Source organism: Vigna umbellata, chromosome 5 (genome assembly GCF_029865625.1).
Source record: "Vigna umbellata cultivar VRB3 chromosome 5, Vumbellata_1.0, whole genome shotgun sequence".
Lineage (NCBI taxonomy): Eukaryota > Viridiplantae > Streptophyta > Magnoliopsida > Fabales > Fabaceae > Vigna > Vigna umbellata.
Genome location: NC_142169.1, coordinates 30,733,959 through 30,757,233, shown reverse-complemented (window position 1 = coordinate 30,757,233; position 23,275 = coordinate 30,733,959). Strand labels below are relative to the sequence as shown.

General features: G+C 33.4%; 1 protein-coding gene and 1 pseudogene across 3 annotated transcripts; one reads left to right on the top strand and one right to left on the bottom strand.

Moving 5' to 3' along the window:
* Positions 1–2,878: 2,878 nt before the first annotated feature.
* LOC124828115 (cysteine-tryptophan domain-containing zinc finger protein 3-like) lies at positions 2,879–15,051 on the bottom strand. Of its 3 annotated transcripts, XM_047301346.2 has the most exons (14): positions 14,376–15,050; positions 13,452–13,524; positions 13,231–13,361; positions 12,678–13,079; positions 11,257–12,584; positions 10,392–10,798; positions 8,427–10,276; positions 8,184–8,344; positions 7,784–7,944; positions 6,898–7,061; positions 5,073–5,875; positions 4,817–4,969; positions 4,627–4,711; positions 2,879–3,205 (listed from the first exon to the last, which is right to left on the bottom strand). In XM_047301346.2, the coding sequence occupies exons 1-11, from the start codon at positions 14,553–14,555 to the stop codon at positions 5,681–5,683; spliced, it is 5,052 nt and encodes a 1,683-aa protein (XP_047157302.1). In that variant the 5' UTR covers positions 14,556–15,050; the 3' UTR covers positions 2,879–3,205; positions 4,627–4,711; positions 4,817–4,969; positions 5,073–5,680. The 3 variants fall into 3 exon arrangements, with proteins under 3 accessions (XP_047157302.1, XP_087970868.1, XP_087970867.1); XM_088114742.1 differs by lacking the exons at positions 2,879–3,205; positions 4,627–4,711; positions 4,817–4,969 and having other exon boundaries at positions 5,734–5,875; positions 6,871–7,061; positions 14,376–15,051; XM_088114741.1 differs by lacking the exons at positions 2,879–3,205; positions 4,627–4,711; positions 4,817–4,969 and having other exon boundaries at positions 5,737–5,875; positions 6,790–7,061; positions 14,376–15,051.
* On the top strand, positions 4,843–5,246 carry LOC124828125 (uncharacterized; annotated as a pseudogene).
* Positions 15,052–23,275: the final 8,224 nt, after the last annotated feature.

Sequence of the window (23,275 nt, the reverse complement as noted above, 5' to 3'; positions counted from 1 at the left end):
CATTTTGTCTATAATATTATATTTTTTTTCTACTGATTTATTTTTATTACGGAGGGAAAAACAAATATTTTGTTGTTTGTCTATGACAATTTATCTGTGAGAGATGATTTACCTGTTCTTTTAAGGGGATTTGAAGATAAATTTTTTTGTCTTTATTTGAGTGAATTTGGAAGTAGATGAGAGTGAATTTAGAAATAAAATTTGTGACAAATTAAAAAATTTATTTCCAAATTCACTCTCATTTACTTATAAATTCACTCAAATAAACGATAAAAAAATTTATCTTCAAATCCCGTCAAATCTACTCAAAAGAACAAGGCCAATTCTTTTATCTAAATGACCTTACTTTTGTTTGAATTAAGGCTGCATTAGACACTTATATTCCACCATTAACCACCATTTCTCAAAATTTGCAATAGTCTTACACTTCTCTCCTCAATTCTATGCCCTCTCTGTATATTTATTTTCATTTTCTGTTTCATTCAATTCACTTTAAGGGTAATAATTATTAAAAGCTATTATCAGTTAATTAACTAATAATATGATATTTCCCCTTTTCAAATGCATGTGAAAACAGACAAATTGTTTAAATGTTTCTCTTTTACTATTTCGTACTAACAGAAAACAAGTACTTAATAATAATATCAATTCTTTTATAATTTAATATTTAATTAAAATTATTTTCAACCAATCCTTTTTTATAATAAATTACACTTATTATATATCTTATTTTTAATGTCACTCTTATAATATATTTAATGTCAATCATCATCATTTGACCTATACAAATTTGTCATTTGTAATTCATTAAACAAGGCAGTCATTATAATTTCTTTTCACTCAAACCATTATCTTCTTCAAAATATAAACCAATGTCATTAGTTTTCAATTAAAAAACCAGTGTCTTATACAAACATACTTCTTACCCAGCTTAATAAGAATGAATACATTTGCAATCGAAAGTTTGAAGAGTTCAAAATACTTTTAGAGTTTCAACAGAATATATTTGATCTTATGAAAATTCTAATAAAATAAAGTGGTTAATTTTATTTCTTTATCTATATAACACATGGACAAAAAATTAATACCAATAATATAAATAAATCAATATATAATTAACATGTAAATATTAATTTTGTAAAGTTAAATTATATTTAAATTCCAGATTTTAAAATAGTATGTGAGGTTATCTAATAAAATTGATTTAAACTGTTATACTATAAACCTTCTTAAATTATAATGTAATCAACTTGATAAAGAAAAGTATAATTTTATAATTACTTGTAAAAACGTGAAAGAACAAACAAACAGGTGGGCTTGATAGAACAATATAAAATTTAGTATTTTCTTAAATTAAATTACAATATTACAATACAATTTTTTACAACAAAAATACATTAGTTATAGTAATGTCTTTCGTGAATCAAATATATTGAGTTTATTCGAAAAAAAGTATTTAAAGATATGAGTTTATTAATTCATTTATTATGTATTTTCACAAGTCTTTAAAAATAGATAGAATTGATTATATTTGTTAAATTTTATATGTACAAATTAATTTTAAATGTGATTGTATCTTTTTTATAAATAGATGACATTTTATAATAAATTGTTCGAAATTGCAACCAACAAATCCCATTTAGTGTTTTTCTCATTATTTAAGTTAAAAATGTTTTCAATTATTACTTTTTGTTAGAGAATAAATTTGCATTTGATGTTATTCTTTTGTTTTATAATTGCATGCCAGATATTAATCACTTTAAATTTTAAAATAACTAAAAAATAAGTGAGTTTAAAATTATGTATTTAAGAGGTTAGGATCAATCATATGCTCCATTAAAAGCAAAAATAAAAACCTAATGTGAAAACAAAATAAACAATGGTATAACTAAATGCCTAGATTTCTTAGGACCATTTAGTCAACACTCTTAAAGTAATTGCTACTAATTTCGTATCAGTACAATAAATAATTTTGTATTTACCAAATCATACATTTTCCACCTTTTTTTAAAATATATAAATACTTTTAACTTTTGTGGACTGGGACATTAATAAGTTTTTTTTTTCCTGTATAGTTTTTATGCCAGTGAAATTTTGATATTCATATAATGTAGTTATTTATAAGATAATACACTCTCAATAAAACATCAAGAAAATTATAATTCTTTTTTATTTAGTCTTTATAATTCTTTGTTTCTCTGCCAGTGAAATATTTAATTCTTTTAATAATTTCAATAATTGTTTATATAAGAAAAATAATGTTAACAAAATATATTTTTTTATAAGTTTAAAATTCTTAGTAATGATATATTACCGTTAATTTTGTTTTCAAATAAACAAATGTACCAATTATTATAGATTAAACGTGATCAAATTAAATTAATAGTATTTAAAATTTTATATAAATTATACTTTTTTATTACGTTAAAAATAAAAACTTCGTTTGACATTCGAGATATGCAGAATTATACACGGAATATCCTTATTTGTCTCTCTCTTTAGCTCAAGGTCTTCGTCCACTAGCAGACTTTTTTTAAAACTATACATGACTATTATATAATAATTCATCCTCAATCGTTAAAATTTAAATACAGTGTATGAATGAAAACAATTATTAACATACAAACATGTTCTATATAATATAAATCTAAATATATATAAATAAAATTTGTTAATATTTGATATTAATATGAAGCATCTAATCACTCTTTTATTGTTATTCATTTCTAATAAAATTTAATATAAATATTTATGATATAATCATGATTGAGTAATTAGATTGAAATTTTATTACAATTCTGGAATTTATCTGTAATATATTTTAACAACTCTAAATAAATACTGCCATGACTACAAAAGCCAAAATACACCCTTAATCTTCCACTAAACTATTTTCAATTCTATATTCCATATAACTTACACACGACGCACCGAATGGCACTCGCCACTACACCAGAAGGGTGAAATATTAAGAAAAGTAGATTAATATAAAGCTATGTACATTATAAGAACAGGTAAGTTAGTAAAGTCAAAATTTAAAATTAAATGCCCAATACTAGCATCTGTTTTTTTTTTTTTTAAAGAATACAGTAAGACTAAGGGAAAAGCAGGGAAAAAGATGAAGAAAAAAACTCCACCATGGTCAGTTACGGATTTGGCGAGCTAAACTCCAGGTCTATCTGGTATTTGCCTCAGTTGCTCAAACCTGCAACCACAGACACTGTTAAGTTGGCACCAAACACTCACAAAGTGCAATAGGGCTAACTATTATATGATGGCACCACACAAGCCAAATAAATACCAGCATCATGCACAGAAAAAAAGGGATATATTCCATAATGAGCCGATTCTTTGAGGAAGCCAAAGTCTTAAGCTGGGTAATCAATAACTTGAATGACTTGTACAAACTTATCTATAGTTCTGGTAATTAGTTGCTGTGCTACACATGTGAAACGCCTCATAATCTTGATACAGATCCTTTCGATCAAAGTAAAATTTTAAAATTCTAGTGACTATAATCCAAATTGTCCATCCTTAGCCATTTCAGAACAGTAAACTAGACAAACTAAAAAAATCAGCCTTTAGTAGGAGAGATTAACACACATGTAAGGATTTGTATGCTTATTACTTTGGGGTCCCTTTGATGATCAAGATACAATAGGGATATCTTACCTTGTAATAAATTGTTCGGTGAACTGATAAAATGATTTTCTTATCCTACTGTCTGTCCTATATCATGTTAGTGCAATGTATTTTTTATCCAAAGGAGCAGCCTAGTTAAAAGGTAGCAAGATATGCAGAAACCTCCTATTCTTTCACCACCTTATCTTCATTACGACCACTATATCATCACCACCCTTGGCATCACCATTCTCATTGTCATTGCCATCATTCTAAACATTGCTTTCATCAGTGTTAGCACTCACTTCCATCACCTTTATTGTTGTTGCCACCACCCCCATGTACATCATCTTCGTCACAACAACCATCACTTCCATCATTCTTCTCAAAACTTTTGCTAACACTTTCACCATTGTCACCAATATTATAATTTGTCATCATAATAATTACCAATACAACGTCACCACTTATAATGTCGTTATTATTTGTACCACCATCGTTATTACCACAACCACGACCACTACCATGTTATTATCATTCCCATTACTACCACTATTTACCATAACCATCACCATTATTGTAGCAACCATCTCATTTTTATAATTGTCATCACTACCACCATTGTTGTAATTAATTTGACCACCACTGCCATTATCACTGCAACATATTGTTATGTAGTTTTGATCGTGGTAAGCACAAAATTGAATATGATTAATATTTATTTTACTATTATCCTATCACTTTCTTATCCTGACCATTAAACGAACCCCTAATGTTCATTAAGGAGATTTTACCTTTAAAATAGAGGCCAGTTAAAGAATTTATTTAAAATTTCCATCCTAATCATATCAAAATAGTTAATATAACATCTATTTAAGTTTCTCTACTTAAGCAAAATCCAGGTTTATATAAAAAACGGAACACTTAACATAGAAATGTCTTAAGTGGTATATGTCAATACTTGTTTAGCAGCGACACGATCAATTGAACATAATGAAAAAATACCTGAATGTTCTGCATGAATGTAGCAACCAGCTTGCCCTGTCTCTGACTTGAATCTATATAATTTTTATTTACATCCACTGCGTCCCTTCAGGAAAAAAAGAAATGTAATTCAATCAAGTGTTAGGCATGCTTTGGCAATCACTTGGATAGCAAACAAAACGAATTTTACAAGACATGGGTATTTGTATACCTGAGTTGACAATTCATTTGCAGTAAATTGCCTGCCACTTCAAAAAAATTCTTGCTGTACATCTCTCCTTTTTTATTTTCTACTTGGTACTCTATCAACAAAATGAGTAAAGAATATTGTTCTACCCCTAATCCCAACATTGTACAAGACAACCTGCATGAGACAAGATTCAAATCAGGAAAATAGTGGCCATTGAGAAATTAAATAAAAAGGATTCAGGAACACGAATGTTCTCGTATTAAGAAGATATGCTCACTTTAGTTTGGCTCCTTTGACTTTACTTTCCGGGAAGAGATTGGAAAGGGGAAGAAAATGCAGAACCACTAGTAGAAGCATGATTGCAGTAATACAAAATCCACAACTTCCTCTTTCCAGCAGTTACAACTTTACACATGTACAGATTGACAAATTAATAAACCCTCCGGAATGAGAAAAGGACATAAGAGAGCGCAAATAGTTTCAAACTTCTAAATCTATCCATATCCACCTATTATATCATCATCTTATAATCTGGAAGTAGCATCGTTCTAAATATCAATATAGCTCAGAATCTGCATTACAGAACCTTGCTTCTGAGGGCCTCCACGTTGTCTCGAGGATTGCAAGGATTTTATGTTTGTAAACAACAGAGAGCAACCAAATTCCTGACTGTAAACTGAGACTTTCATTTCACTGTCCACAGCAGCCATATCTATAGAGACAGTACTAGCTTCACCTGTTGACAAGATTGATTCGAGATCCAACAAAATAAACCTTGCCCTCCATAATTTCAGACTGTTTTTTGTCAGAATTGAGATTTTGTACATGACCAAGAAACACATGTTCATAACTGACTAGAAACATCTTCTCAATTAAATGGTTTCTTTAACGATTAATGGCCTCCACAGCAACCCGTACCAAACGAAGTAACCCCTCCACATCTTGAAAGCTAAAATCAAGAGCCTTTTTGATAGAGGAGATACCATCTGTATTCTTGCCCACACCTAGGCTTGAATTAGCAGCTGCAAAAGCATTCCGTGATTTCCTTGATGCTTCCATGGCAAAAGTAACATCCTGAGCCTGCAATTGGTACATGTTTTTAATTCCAAATATCACAGCCTAAAGAAGACACAGACAACATTTGAGCTAGCATTTTAATTGTTAGTGCGGGCTTCCCGTTAGGCATGGCTGTAATAACTTTTGAAAGCACTAAAATCACAATCCAGGTCAGAAGACCATATGATCTTATTTATAGCATGCCCTAGCAGTCTGAAGAAGGAACAGAATAGGAATCAAATAAATTGTGTTGATGGCACACTAGATACCAGATTATTTATTAGGATGTCCACTATAAAATACGACCATAAAACCTATAAAAATAAGTCCACAATACCAAAAATTTAGAACAGATTCAGCCTTAAAAATAAATCTCTATATCTCCTTGATGAACGGCTCCCTTCATATTTTAAGGAAGTTACACACCTTCAATTGATTTAATGGGAAAATACTAGGATGCTTTGAATTTGACCAATTTTCTTATTTGCAGATTTCTTTGGCCATCCTTATAATTATAGGTTAAGCTACAGTGATTTACTTGTTTTTACTTCACATATAATTGACTTCTCTTTGTTAGTCTAGACATCAAAGCCTAAATTAAATGTACACATATATCATGTGTATGATTACATTGCTCCTTGTGATAGCTTGAAACGGATTATAAGGTATTTTGAGTCAAGTTCAAGGCTTACTGTGATTTATTATGCTGCATTAATACTCTAATTTTATTAAGATTTTAGCACTCTTAAATTTTGCAGGATGCCACAATCCTCGATCAGATAAATTCAACCTTGCAAACTCTGTCATAGATCCTAACTAGGAACCATCTTTCAGAGCTCGCGTGAAAGCATTTCCTAATATGACAACCAACAAATTCACATAATCAACCATTCAAAGGAATTCAGAATTCAATTATTCTTCGTAAAATTAATGTATGCCTTATCCTTGACTATGTTTCCTGTAAGTTGTTTTAGGCAATCAATGTGAGGAAGGGAGAGAGACTTTTGCCAAGATCATACTTCTGTGAGCAAGAACTATATACTCACAAAACCGAGCAATCGCACAAAATTAGGACGATGTCGTGCAGCAATAACATGGTTTCCAGCTACTTGGGGCGAATTGACACTCTTAGATATGGTGACAACCTTGTCAGCAGCTGTAGAGTTGTTAACATTGTCAACATCAGAGGCAGATGACGATGGAGACTCACCTAACAAAAGAAACAAGGTTCAAAACAAAAGAGAGATCAGAGATTAATCTACTCAAATTTCATCATTACGATGCCAATGACAGTCCTGAGAAAGAGAAACAGTAGTTCATTAACATGATGAAAGGAAAATAAAATTTAGACTTGTCTGTATCCACAAAATGAACCATATCTAACTTCTTCCTATTTTTCTTCTGTTTTCCCTTCTATTATTCATGGATTAAGGGTGCATTTAGTAAGAAAAATAATTATTATCAAAAGTTAAGAGCTCATCCCATGAGAGCTTATCAGTAAATTTTGACTTTGAAGCTGAATGGATAGAGCTTAATTTTATAAGTTTCTCCATGAAACTTGAAAAAAAAATAAAAACAGCTTATAATGCCATAAGCCATCTTCATAAAGTCCAAATAAGCTCCATGTAAACTCTACCAAACGTGCCTCCCTACCCCCACCCCGAAATTACAAACCACCAAAGAGGATATGTATCCATGATCACACCATACAGAATGCTAGTCAAACGGACAATGTTCAGATAATCTATTATAATGAATGTGACATGATACTTTACAAAGCTATCAGAATATTTAACACTTATTTGCCAAAGGATAAAAACGGAGATGGGATTTGGTATGATATAGGACAAATCCAAAGAAACTGAGGACTTCAGAAAGAAAGAAAATTGCATCATACAAATACAGTGAAAATCAACTAATAAAATTCATTACCAAGAGGAATCATTTGCAGTGTATTGTGCAACTCATGCCGATCTCTGCTTGCACTAGTGTGTGAAGAATATACTACCCTCATATATGCTACCTCCATGCATTTGTAGGCTAATGCAGCTGAAGCCATGTCTTTTGATTTCTCATATTCGTGGGCACAAAACCTATATAAAGAATATATTGGATGGCATTATAAAAAAAATCAATTATTTGAGGCAATGATATACAAGATATAATCAACTGAAAGATATAATCATGCCAAGTACAGTAATGAGGTTTGAAGGCATGCTTGCAACCTAATAAAACAATAGGTAAAGGAAAGAATATTTCAATGGGTACTTTAAACAAAATATGATATTTAAAACATATATAACCATGATTATAAAGAAAATCGTTGACTTACTCGCACAATTTTGCAGTGCTACTATACATTTGTTTTGATTGAATCATCTCACTGTGTTTAGAATTATCACTGTTGCCAGATTCTAACAGAGAGGCTCCGTGAAGAAATTTGAGGGCTGCCTGGAAGTAAAGACTAGTGCTCTCACCAGTGGATCCAGAATGCTGTATGATCAAACCCAAAATTAGTAAAATAGGCATCAAGAAGAGCAAAATCATAATAGTCTAAAAGGGATGGTGTAAAAACCTTAAGACGATCAGCCAGATGCTTAAGATCTTTAGCTTCTTTCACAGCATTGTTAGCAGCATGGCTGTAAGAATCCCTTCTAACTGGGCTAGGGGCATCAAGCTCCTTCGACCTGTGACCATTAAGTACGGGATTTCTTGAACCAGTTTGCTGGTTTCCATTTTGATTGTCAGTCTTTTTCGATTGCCTTTTTGGTAGCTTTGACACATCATCGACTTTGGAAGGGTCAACTTCAGCATCACCATTTCCTTTATGTAAACCAACTGGCCGTGGGCATCGGCCCAATGTCTCAACTTGAGATCCTTCAGATGGCAATGATGACAACAGCTTCCCTTTTCCATGCACTTCTTGATCACCAGTTCTTTCAAAAAGAGACCTCTTTGTGGATCTATCCGAGTCTGGCAACTGAGTCTGCGGGGGAGCATGAAATGCATCCTGTTTGCAAAGGGCATCCACACTAACATCTTGAAAGTCATGACCTCGATTTAAGTGACTCTCTTTTTTCCTAGCCTCAACTTTCTCTGCATAATCTTTCTTGACAGCATGTATATTCTCACTTTGGTCAGGCTTGATCCCAAACTTCTCCTGCAACTTATTTTTTCCATCCTTATGCTTTGTCTCACCTAGAGGAGACTGATTTTTCAGTTGACTAGAAGAACTAGAATTCTTGACCTTATCTGCATGGGACTCTGACTTACAGCCGTCATTGTTGTCCTCCAAACCTGATTCTATGCCATTCTTCCTTGTATGAGACATATTAGCATGATAAACATCAATTTTGTCTTCACCTGGATGTTTAATATGCTCTTTGCCTGCATAGGTCCCATCTGGAACTATGGTGTCAACACCACCATTTGTACAATAGCTGGTTGTTTCAGCTTTAAGCTTGGTATCAGAAAAATTAACACCCTTGTCCTGAAAATCTGCCCTGTTGGCAATGGTGAAAGATTTATCCTTCCTGGCCGTTCCAGATCGATCACTTCCACCATCATCATCACGATTCAAGCATCCTCTTGGACTATCCACAGCAGCAACATCACGTGAATCATCTTTCCCTATAATTTCCTTGTTTGAAAGCTTATCTGCATTTAAAACTCGAATGGGTGATGAAGACACCGATTCCACAGGTGAGCCCTTCACTTCCTGGAAGCTGGCTTTGGTTTTGTGAGAGCCAGAAACCTTAGAAGAGCTTGAAGTGGCAGCAACAGAAACCTGTAAAGGTCCCAAGTCCCTTTTTGAACAGTCCATGCCATCCAAGCTCCGCTGTGACAGACTGCTCTCAGGGTTTTGCCTGAATTTCTGGTTCTTTGCATGACTAACTTTTTTGTCAGTCCTACCACTACATTTACTGGTACTTGATTCTTTGCCTCCAGATTTTGAACTTTTCGCCTTCTTTTCCTTCCTTGAATCGCTGAAATCATGCTCAGAAGTTTTGCTCTCCTGTATGCGAGGATTACCTGGGCTGTAAGTTATAGCATCCTGATATCCCTTAAGTTTCCTTTTTTTCACACTACCAATTGAATCACAATTCCCCAGATCCAGAGATCCCTCATCCAACGAACCCTGACCTTTATCTCTTGTGTTTTCAGCAGAAACTGGAATCCTGTCTTTTCTTGATTTGGAGTCCCTTGAAGAAGAGTGGGCTTTCTGTCTTGGTCGATCTTTGCCAACTGAAGTAGTTGGAAAAGTGCTATTTGAACTTTGAACACCCACCTTCCTAGTAGTTCCGCTCTGTTCTACCCACTCTTCATTGGTAGAATGAGCCTTGTCAGTCTTAGATTTCTTGGATGGCCTAGGAAAATCTTGATCATGATCCCTCCTGCTTTTGACCTTCGTATTCTTTGTATCACCTGAGAACAAAATTCCAGAAATGAAGATAACAGAGAAATTTACCAGGTCTTTGAACATCAACACTTTAGTCAATACTGAGAAGACAAACAAAAATGAATGTGCAGTTCAAGTTACCTCTATCAGAACTGTGCTCCTGCGTCCTGTGCTTATTTTTGTGTTTCTCTGATGGAACATCAGCCTCACTCATGACAGGAGATTTGTTCACATCATTTAAACTCCTACTTTTCACTGTTGACAACAAGTTTTTCTTCATAGGATATGAGGATTGAGAAAAGTTTTCTTTATTTGTAGAATTTGATATTTCCTTCACAGACTTTTTCTTCCCCCCAGGTGCCACATGCACATCATTATTTAGCTGGTGCTGGTTAGGATGCTGGGATGTTGGCATGGCTCCTCCCACCATAACACTGCCAGAGACATTTTGCAGGTTGCTTTGACCGTCAAAAGGAGGCCCTTGGTATAATGCAATAAGTGCTTTAGTGGTTTCATCCTCACTAAAGCTACATCGATTCATGTCCGGCCTGCATAGTTATGCATGCAATGTTAATTATCCATTATGACCATGTAAGTAGTTTCCATATAGGTTAACAAGCAATTTAGTTTCCTTAATACATTTTTTTTTCTTCAAATACATGGCCTGATGGGGTATTAAACCTCCAAAATTCAAGACCACATCCCAACCTTAAAAGTGCAGGGCTAGTTCCAACTGACAAACTCGTTAACATTAGACCCTGTTTGGAGAAACTTAAATGAATCAAAGTTCTACATGAGTTAAAATCAACTTATGCCCTTCAGCTTCCGGTAAGTTAGTTATGAGAGTTTCTATAATAGCTAATGTGCATAAGCTGATATTAACTTTTGAATATTTTACCTTCCTATTTTATTCTCCTATAAGTGCTAGTGGATAAGCTCGTCCACACAATGCATTAATAATTTGATTATGGGCAATAAAACATTTAGCCACTGAAACAGAACTTACAGCCAATTAAGCATACTACATAGCCACTTTTCGGGTAGGTTATCAGGATTTGTTCCAACAGGAAGAAGACGCCATTTATGACATCTGTCACATTGCACCCAATTATCTTCCATCTCAACGGGGGGTATCATTACAGGAATCCCTTTTCCACTCTCAGCATCAGTACCATTTGCATTTCCAGTGCACCAAATATTTGTGGCTGATTTAGGGTATATTTCAGCTGTTAACAGCTTATCAGCTTTCTTAGCACCTGGTCTCTCCTTTGCTCCAGAACTAGTTGTAGGTGCACTCCTCTCAACCACCTCAGGTTCCTTCGGTTTTTCTTCAAATGGGGTCTCCAGCGAATTGATTCTGTACTCCTCATCTTCCAATTCTCCAAAGAAATCTCTGTACGTATCTCGAGTCTTTCCGAGATTCTTTTGTGCTCTAACATCTTCAGTCTCATTTTTTGATGCAGAACTATCATCAGAACTCCTTTTTGTTTTAGGAGCCGATGAGGATCCAATCTTTTCTTTTTCCCTTTCCATAACCACGGTGTCATGACTTCCCTTTGCCTTCTTCTTACCAACCAGAACAGGATGTTCTGTCACGACAGGTATTGCCATACTGTCTTGTTCACATAGGCTACCTCTCTGATTAGCCTTCTTAGGAGGCTCTTCAGTGTTTGATGCTGTCCTAACTTTGGAAACGTTAGATTCAGCCATTATTGAGTGGCAATTATTATCTCCTTGAGAATTTTCTTTCACTATATAGTCATCAAAAGGAATCTTATCTCCCACAACTTTTCTTCTTGAGCTTCCCTTTGTCCTTTCAGAAAAACCATTCACCTCAGTAGATGTTGGCTCCAGCCCTTCCTTTTGACCTTGACCAGAGAAGGTTTTCTCCCTCACCATAACTTTGTGGGTTTCCTTCAAAGAATCACACGGCCCATCATCAGTCCTAACCAAGTCATCACTGAAAGAATATGAACTGGATAAAAGTGGAAGCTTCATAGTATTTGAAACTAGCTCCTCCATAGTTGATGCATCGGTACTTTGTTCCTTTCTTGACAACACTCCAGCATCAATCCGACCATTCTTCTTTGTAGAACCCTTGACTTCCATTGAGGATTCACAACCCTCCAGAGATTTCATTTTCCTACCACTCCCCCGTGACAATTTTCTATCTACTTTCACATTATTAGATTCATTTAGTGACATGTCAAAACTTTCTGCATCATCCAGATGAACAAGACCAGGAATGCTATCTCTGGCACGCATTTCCTTTATAGTTAATTCAATGATACTTTCAGAAAGTGGTGACAATAGCTGAGGGAGGTCGGTCATAATCTGTTCCAATACACCGTAAAATATTCAATTAAACTCATCAAGATCAATAATGAATATAATAAAGGATAATGAAAATGCCAAAAGATAATTCACCTGAAGGATAATGGTTGGAGATTCAAAAGGAGCTTCATGAGGATCACGAGAAATCCCCTCACTTTCTGAGGGACTGTCATCCAGTGATGATGATGGTGACACATCCAGACCAATTTCACTGTATATTGCAGCATTTTTCCGTGTTGATAAATTATCTGGACCCATTTTGATTCGAACCTTCAGTGGCTTCTGGTCCGATGTGCTAGTAAATTTCTTGTTTAGAGACTCATGCTTAGAAGTGGATGTATCAACATTAGTGGTTATCAAGTACTTTTCTTGATGGGTTCCATCTTCCAGATAGAGACCCTTGTTTGCAGCCATCCTCAAAGAGTTACCAGAACCTGGGCCAAGTCTTGATGACTGAGTTCCAGTGGAACATTGTACAGCGTCACCCTGCCCACCCTGCAAGATACAATGTTAATTTCAAATAAGTTGAAAGTGATAAATAATACAAAGGTAAGTCATAAAACCTCAAATATAATAATCAATTTAGTTAAAACTAAATGTATCACAGTCACATAATGATATGCCCCATGTAGTGTAAGAAATTTACCTCTGGCAGCAAATTATTCGGAGATTTTGGTGTATTTTGACTATGATTTTTTTGTGGAGTCCTTGGATGAGACCAGACAGGAGATCGCTGATAGGTGGGCAAAAATGATCCATAACCACCATATTTTGCCCCTGAAATGATCAATTGTTTCTCGATATTATCCAGTAACCATTTAACGTTTAATCCTACATTAGATGAGTCTTGATTCTAACAAGACTTACCAAGACTTTCCGCAGACAGCCCACCCTCAAAATCCTTCTGAAAGTGTCCCAGAACATCTTGAATTTTTTCATCCTTTGGGAAAGAAAATTTAAAATATAAAAATTCGATAGAGAAGAAAGAACAGTTATCAAAACCGGAACATGACTAAATCTAACTGAAAAAATCCAATAGATGTAGACATATTCATGACATGGAAACAAACAGCAATTTATGATAACATAACGAAAAATTCTAAATGTGCCAAGTAGCCATCTCACAGTTGCCTCGATTTTCAAACTATGTTCCTCGATACACAACTTGCATTTTACGAGTTTTATGATCGAGAAACGGCAAAACACATAGTTCATGTTGTCTTGTACTTATGAATGACAATATAGACAAACGACTCTCCGGGTCTTTGGGGCGTAGTGGATGACACTATGTACAAGTCTATCAAGGGTAAAGGGCACTCCTAAACTATAAACATCAATTTACAAACAAAAGCACATAAATAACTCAACATTTAATTCTTCATGAAAGGAAAGGACCAGAAATCAAACAAGAAGCCAAAAAAAAGGAAAGAAATCCTTTATATAACCAATCTGATTTAAATAACATTTCCACGGGCAGATCGAGCAGATTGATAAAAAAAATTCCTCAACAACCCAATGCATCAAGTTGACATCACAAAGACCACAAAAATTCAATATCTCCAATAACACTCTCTATGCTAACCACGTGTCAAACCCTATTCAACTCACAGCAAAGCACAATTCAGCAGTGCACACCCCACAACTAAACAACTTAAGCCAACCGCGGAAACAAAATTCAGGTCACGGATCTAACAAGGTAAAACAAGTGAACAGCAATAATTCCATACTTTAAAACCTACAAACTATACTTGGAATACCAGAGCAAGCAAAATCAAGTTAAAGGGGTCTTACAATGTAAGAGAGGGCAACATCGGGATCAACGGTGGCATCATAATCCTCGTGGTTCTGAAAGGAGCACGCCTCACCCTCTTCGAGCTCAGACTCCACCATCTCTCTCCTCCCAGCACCCAGCCCTAACCCCAACCCTAAACCCAGCCCCTTTATAGCATCCCTACCTCCTGCAGAAATCATCCAAAAAAATACCAAAAAATACAAAAATCAAACCCTTCAACTTAAACCTCCGCATTGAGAACCCTCCGTCCCAATCAAAATCCCACTTCCTCCTCGATCCATTCCTCAGAATCAAAATCCCACCCAAACAAATCACCCCCGCAGGTAATTGAAAAATTCTACACGATCGCGGGCTCGCGTAGAAATCACAGCCTCAAAATTTCACAAAAATTTATTGCAAAATTGTCAGCACAGCCTGCGACAATCGAAAAACCAATAAACCCGTGTTCGATTATTTGAAACGTTGAATCTTAGCTGGGATCGATCAACACAGAGTTTCTCTCTCTCTCCCTCTCACCGTGTCTCTGTTTTTGGTGAATACAGCAGCCGCGTTTTTTTTTTCTTATTTTTCTTATTTTTCTTAAATTCTTTATTTATTTTGATTATAAACAATATTTTAATCCCACGGTGGGAGAGAGAGAGAAACTAGTTGATAAGGGGAAAAAAAAGTGCGATAGAAACCATTTTACCCCTTCACTCCCTCGTTTTTATGTTTCCGCTTCAAACCCTCCAACTCTGTCCCAAAACTATCACTACTAACAAACCCAAACGCTTCGCCCGGCGCGTGCTCCTACTTCCCCTTTTATTTTCATTCCTTTACATAGAGAAACACATTTTTATTTTAACACAATTACATATTTAAGTTCGAATTCGAAATTACAAAATAAATTAAATTAACTTCACCATTTTGCATAATCATAATTTATTTTAAGAAAAATTGGTGATCTTTGACCGTGGTGGACAGTTCAGACAATGAAAACAACTCCATTATTTTATTGGCAAAGATTCTACATTCTAGCGTCTACTTTTCAAAATTTTACTACCTGTTATATTAATGATCGCATGTGTTTTCTCTTTAAAGGGCATTAATGCGAATTTGACGGCGTAAAAAGAATGAGAGGTTTTACGAATGAGAACATTTGACAGTTATGGAAATGGTGTCTCTAAAAATGATGAACACGCCAAGGGAATAATAGATATCGTGATGGTTTGGTTCGTTGGGGTTCGTTAATTTTGTTAATTTTGGAAATGGTGTGTCTTCAGCAGGTGCATAAACTTGTTCTTACATTTAAGTTTCCATTTTTACGACAGAATCATTCATTTACTGCTGCTTTGGTTTTAATTTTTATTCCCTTCAACACCTATTTACCAGTTTTGACAAGATACCCTTGAAAGTTACTCAAGACCAACCTGCTTTCTTAATTGGAAAGCTGTTTGTCCTCATTGATGGAGATAACAAAATGGAATGCTATTTTTCTCTTTTTAAGAATTTGAGTTTTATTTGTTAGACGTTATTATTCTGATTCTAAATTCAGTTTTATTTATTACGGTTTTATTCTTAAAAAATATATTAAAAGTTAAAAAGAAGAAGTGGTATTTAAATTGCTTCCCCTTCTAAATTAGGTAAAACTATTATTAAGATGTAGATCAACAACACTAATGTTAATATATTGTTAATATTGACTCATTTATTATACATGCGATGTGCATATATATCACACGTCAAGCAACATCTAACAGTTTTTAATTCTTATTTTCTGCTAAGAAAAACTAACTGTTTGAGTTTGTCCATTGTTGAAGAAACCTTCACCTTGTAAGTTTAAGGGCAAAGAAATGACATGGACAGAGTATGGTTTAACTGCCCAACTTTTGAAAGAGTTCTTAACAACTTTTGAAAACATAGTCATTGTTCCATAGAGAAAAACATCCATTGATGTGTTTCTGCTTAAGTTCAATAGTTAATTAGTAACTTGAGTTTTATAACAAAGTTCAATAATTAGAAAATGTTTAAGGTAGTAGTAGGTGGAAGTCAATGGATCTCTTGTTTGAAATGCATTCTAATGTCAAAGTTAATTCAATGTTTGACAATTAAACATTAAAACAACAGTAAATGCATCTAACTTAATTTTTTACCTCATGCTTTTATTTATACATTTCTTCGTTGACTTTTGATTAATGTTGATCTAATTGTAGTCTAATTGTAAAAAAATATATTTTATTCGTAAGTTGATTAGTTTTAAATTGAATTTATGTAGTCTAATTCATGGTCGATCGATTGGTTTGGTGACTGACTAAACTCGTTATCTTGCTTACCGAGTTGGTGATTAGTCATCCAAGCTAGTACATGTCTAATCAACTTGTTTGGTAACACTCTCTTCTTATTGACTTGCATTTTGAGTTATGGAATGCAAACTCTTAGTGCATCTAAGGCGGTATACAATTGACCGAACTCACTAATTGATTATCTAGATTATTGTTAACCGTTCAGACTATGATTGATTAAATGATCATATAATATAATAAATATAACAAAAATAAAATATTTCAACTAAATTAAATTGGATTGATTAAACTTACTTTAGAGTTTTGTTATCCAAGTCTAACCTATTAATCAGATGTATAAATTAGTCTATATAGATATAATATATGAATTTTAATTTATTTAACTATTTATTTTTTGTATTAGTTTTTTTAGTAAGTTGACGAGTTTATCATTTACCACATCAATAAATTTTTAACCTAGTGAGTTTACTGGTTGAAAACAATAGACAAAACTAAAACAGATAAATAATTAATTAATCAAACAATAAATTTAACCAAATGGAGGAATAATTCCTTGGGAGATGTTTGGCATTTTTTTCTTCTTGTCATTAAGTACTGAGAATACTAAAAAAAGTAAAATATTTCTCATTTTTATATTTTTTTTTGGTATAATTACAAAATAATTATTTATAAAAATCAGATTTGTGATTTCATGTCCAACGAAAATATGCACTTTATGATTAAAAGAACAACAATTTATTTTTATTTATATTTTTTATAAATTTCCATATATTTATTAATAACATTGCATTTTTAGCCTTATATTTCTGAAAAAAAAATTAATGTTTTATCTATATTTTTTATTTAATACAGTCTCTCTATTTTTAAATAAAATTTAATACAATCTTTTCACTAAATCAACATTGTTTAAAAAATATGAATTGATATATGCTAATATCGTCTAAAGATTAAAAAAGGAAAAAGACCAGTGATCATCTTTAAACACGTTAATAGTGACTAAACATGTATTTTTTTTTATATAAGTTCAAATATTTTCATTCGTATATTTATTCAATTTTCTCATGTGATTTTATTTTATTTTCCAATCAAATTTTAATTTTTGTCAATTTAATTTTTTTTAAACTTCATTTAAATAATTAACACGCGAGCATGATACGTGTTAGTATATAGTTTTTTATTTTAAAAAATCGTTCACATCTCACATTAGTATTTTGTTATATGGTAATATGAGTTTCATTATTTCATATTTAATTCAATCTTTATAATGGTAAAAAAATAAAAATAAAATTTGTTAAGGATATTAATATAAAATTAAATTTAATCTCAATTTAAATAATACAAAATTATTTAATTTTAATAAAAATTAAAACTGAATTAAATAAAAATAATAAATACATAGAGTCAATCAAATATAAGACCATGACATTTATACTACTACGTTATACTACGTTGTTGACTTAATGAACAATGTTTTTTAATTAAAAAAAACTAAATAAAAAGAAATCACCTCATTGACAAGTGTACATACCATATTCACATGCAATAACATTAAAAAAAAAAACTAATTAATTGATAAAAAATAACAAAAGTTCGAACATGATGGAAAATGATAACCTAAAATAAACATTGATAAAACTCAAAGGATATTTAAAAAAAATCAAAGTATAAAATAAATAAAAATTATTAAATTACTGCTATAAATACAGAAGAAAAACCTATTAAATCTTTATGAACTTCTAAGTGATTATGTGTATCTTCTTGTATCAATATTTTGTTTTGTAGTTATTTTAATAGATAGTTTATTGAGATTTTGTGTGTGATTATTGTGAAAATCCCAATGTAAAGGGTCAGGTTGAATGGACAATTAAGCATGCCACCACTTGGAAGTGTTGCTCAAGTAAAATAATATTATCCAACTTTATTAAACAAAGATTAATCAATTATCATTAGTTGGAAGCCTCATGCAAATCAGTGATAGAAAAATATATTTTTATTGATATAAAATACATTGATTATAATATAAATTTGATACAATTTTGATATCAAAGTAAAGTAAACTAAATTTTGAAATATGTGATACAATAAAATTTATAAAAGTTAAATACAAATTTTACATCACTATAACAGTATAGATGAACCAAAGAGGGAAAAATTAGAAGGATAAAAAAAGAAAAAACAGAAATAAAGATAGATGAAAAGGAAAAAGGGAAAAGAAAAGTATGTATGCATGTATGACGTGAATGAAGAAGCATTTAATGGTTGATTAATGTCATGGTTTTGACAATGGAAAATGTTATTTGGACAACGAAATTTTGACACAGATTTAACAACGCCACGTGTCAGCTCTTGATTGGCCAAATAAATTGAAAATAAAACACAGAAAGGGTTACGGGGCGAGGGGTATTTTGGGATTTCGAGGTTAAAATTTGAAGAATTGGGTTTCGCGGTTTAGGGTGGGAAAGACGTTCGTTCAACCCTTGTCGCTCTCTCGCTCTCTCGCTCTCTCGCTCTCTCGCTCTCTCGCTCTCTCGCTCTCTCGTTAAAATTTAAAGAATTGGGTTTGGGCGGTTTCGGGTGGGAAAGAAGTTCGTTCAACCCTTCCATATTGTGTCTCGCTCTCTCGCTCTGTCGTTCTTCGAAGCTTCCATCTTCGCTGTCGTTGTCTCGCTCTCTCGCTCTATCATTTTTACTTTGTGTTAATCTCATTTATAATGACAAAAGTAGTGATTGAAAAATGAACGCAACATTATAATAAGAATTTGAAAAGTACGAGACCATTTTTAGTAAAATTAATGGTAATTAATGGGAAGGAGTTGATCAAATTCTGAGTGGGGAGATGGGTGTTGGTCATTGATGTAAACGCAAGAAGTGTGGAGTGACCCGTGATGAGTAGGGGGACGAAGTAGTGCAAGGGATGAGTCAGAGTGTTGAAAAAATGGTCTGGTAATCGTTTACAGAATCTGGTAAACGATTACCCGAGAGAAAATTGGATTTTGTACATAAAGTCCAACACAGGTAGTTAGCCAGGTGAACAGGGGTCACCATTGGAAAAAAAGCTCAGTTTTAGGCAGTTCTGCACCTGTCTGAGGCTGGTCCAGGTGTTTCAGTGGTGGGAGAGGGTGGTTGGTGATGTGATGTGTGTCCAAGGAATGTGGGGTGACCCCTCATCAGTTAGAGGAGCAACCTCTGCAAGGGATGAGTGAGGGTGTTGAAAAAAGGGTCTGGTAATCGTTTACAGCATCCCTGTAAACGATTACCCGAGACAAAACTGGATTTTGTACAGAAAGTCCAACACAGGTACTCAGTCAGGTGAACTGGGGTCACCATTGGCCAAAAAGGTGAGTTTTAAGCACTTTTGCACTTTTCTTAGGCTGGTCCTGGTGTTTCAGTGGTGGGAAGTGATGTTTTGGCACCCCATGATGGAGGAAAAAAACAATGTCTATGAGATGAGCAACTTGGGTGAGATAACATGCGGTCAACTTTGACCTTTGCTGGCTATTTTACTGATAACTTTTCCCACCGACCTCCAAATGATGTGATTCTTTTTTTATTAGAAACTAGACTCAAAAATCTTTCCAATGACTACTAATTTGTATTTTTTGGACATCTGAGTTGGTACAGTTTATTCTTTCAAGTTAGCGTTTCATATATTTTTGCCAACTCTCACCTTTGCTTGTTCTTTTGCTCATAACTTTCTCCACCGAACTCCAAATGAGTTGATTCTTGTTTTGTTGGAATCTATACTCAAAGACCTTTCAAATTATGCCTTAGAAATCAAGTTTACACCTTTTTTGACACTGTAATCGATTACAAAGATACTGTAAACGATTACCATAGTGTTTTTTCTGCAGATTGGGTCTGCACTTGTCCAACTTGGTCCCTTCAGTAAGAATGGCTTCTTTCCCACTTCTTGGGGTCACCTCCCATCACCTACCACCCTCTACCACCAGTCAAACACCAACACCAAGTAAATACAAGTGGACTTGTGCTTTAAATTAACAGTTTTTGCCAATGATCACCCAGGACACTACAACTGACTACTTCAGTTCAACTTTCTGTACAAAACAGTGATTTCTCTCGTGTAATCGTTTACGAGGCCACTGTAAACGATTACGACAATGTTTTTTCTGCAGATTAGCTCTGCACTTGTCCAACTTGGTCCCCTCAGTAAGAATGACTTCTTCCCCACTTCTTGGGGTCATCAAACATAACCTCCCAACCAGTAATGACCCTTAAATTCACTTGTATGGTTTTTTGGTCAACAAATCCCTTGCAGAGCTTGCTCCTCCAACCGATGAGGGGTCACCCCACAGTCCTTGGACTCACATCACATCACCAACCACCCTCTCCCACCACTGGAACACCTGGACCAGCCTCAGACAGGTGCAGAAGTGCCTAAAACTCACATTTTTTTCCAATGGTGACCCCTGTTCACCTGACTGAGTACCTGTGTTGGACTTTCTGTACAAAATCCATTTTTGTCTCGGGTAATCGTTTACAGGGATGCTGTAAACGATTACCAGACCCCTTTTTTCAACACCCTCACTCATCCCTTGCAGAGGTTGCTCCTCCAACTGATGAGGGGTCACCCCACACTCCTTGGACACACATCACATCACCAACCACCCTCTCCCACCACTGAAACACCTGGACCAGCCTCAGACAGGTGCAGAACTGCCTAAAACTGAGCTTTTTTTCCAATGGTGACCCCTGTTCACCTGGCTGACTACCTGTGTTGGACTTTATGTACAAAATCCAATTTTCTCTCGGGTAATCGTTTACCAGGATTCTGTAAACGATTACCAGACCATTTTTTCAACACTCTGACTCATCCCTTGCAGTACTTCGTCCCCCTACTCATGGGTCACTCCACACTTCTTGCGTTTACATCAATGACCAACACCCATCTCCCCACTCAGAATTTGATCAACTCCTTCCCATTAATTACCATTAATTTTATTGAAAATGGTCTCGTACTTTTCAAATTCTTATTATAATGCTGCGTTCATTTTTCAATCACTACTTTTGTCATTATAAGTGAGATTAACACAAAGTAAAAATGATAGAGCGAGAGAGCGAGACAACGACAGCGAAGATGGAAGCTTCGAAGACGAACGCACACAGAACAAAGTGAAGCGCCACGAAACGCGACCTTCGACCTTCCAAGAGAACGCACCTTCGTTTCCAATGGAACAGAGAAAGGGCTATTTTCGGAATTTCAGTAAAAATAAGGGTTACGGACTTCCGTTTCGTAGGTTTTAAAAAAATTTTATTTTTAAAACAAACCAATCAAACAACGACACGTGGCGTTGTCAAAACAGTGTTAAATATGCGTTGTTGGAATATCGCGGTCCTTTGACAATTGTTGGACGCATTAAGCTGAAAGTGATGGAAACCGTATCCATCATTCCATTCAATGGCATATGGTGAGAATATGCCATCATCCATCTCATGTTATGCTACAAATTCAGTAAACGGTCATAAATGGATAACCATTACAAAACCCACATATGTCACACGTGCATCTCAGTCCATGCTATAAAATCAATCATTAATTAATTAACACTTTTTCATACATTAAATTTCACTAATACAATTAACTCTGCAAATTTTATTACAATAGGAAACTAATGCTTATAATTTATTTATTTTGTTTGTTTCTAAATGTCATTTAAAGTTTTATCTTAAAGAAAATAACCACAATATTATTTTATTTTAATAAAATATTATATTTGTTTTTTATTCTAAATCATGTTAAAGTAATTAAATACCAAGTAAAAGGTAAGGGTTTAGGAACATCTTAACAATTGAAAAAATTACTTAAAAATAACACTGTTATATATAACATGTTTGCACATAAAGATAGAGGAATGTTTACATAATTTTTTTATTTAGATTTAAGTACTACTCGTGTTTACATAACAATATTTATATTTATATATAGAGCTCTCATTGGAAATAATTATCACTATCTCAAACTTTTGAAAATAACATTTTAATAAAAACACAATTATTTTAATAATACGACGATTAAATAAGTAATGTAAAAGAAGTTTAATAATTAAAAATTGTTTTTTTAAATATCAACATATAAATTTAATTCATTTAGTTCAACAATTAAAATAATTACAAATATTGAAATATTTGTATTTATTGAGGAATATTTGAATTCTTAAAATAATTAGAATTGAAATAATTTAAAAAGTGAAATAATCATTTTTTATAAAATTTTATTGTAGAAAATACAATAAAATGACATTTTTATAACAATTAAACAATTAAGAATAATAAATATCTATATTTATTAAATACAAATAAAATAATTAAATTAATTAGAAATATTAAATATTTATATTTGAAGCAAAATTAAATACTTAAACTAATATAAAATATTAAAATATATATTTTAAAATTTTAGTTCAATCTAAAAAATTTATAAAAATGAAAAATATTTTTTTAAAAAAAGAAGATAGATTTAAAGAAAGCAGGTTAAAAATAAGTTGCAGAAACAACGACCCCTCATGCATAAAATTTTAAACATAACAAGAAAACCATGTGGAAAAATTAGTTTGGAGTAGATATAATAGTTAAACAAAGTTTAATAAATAAAAAGAGAG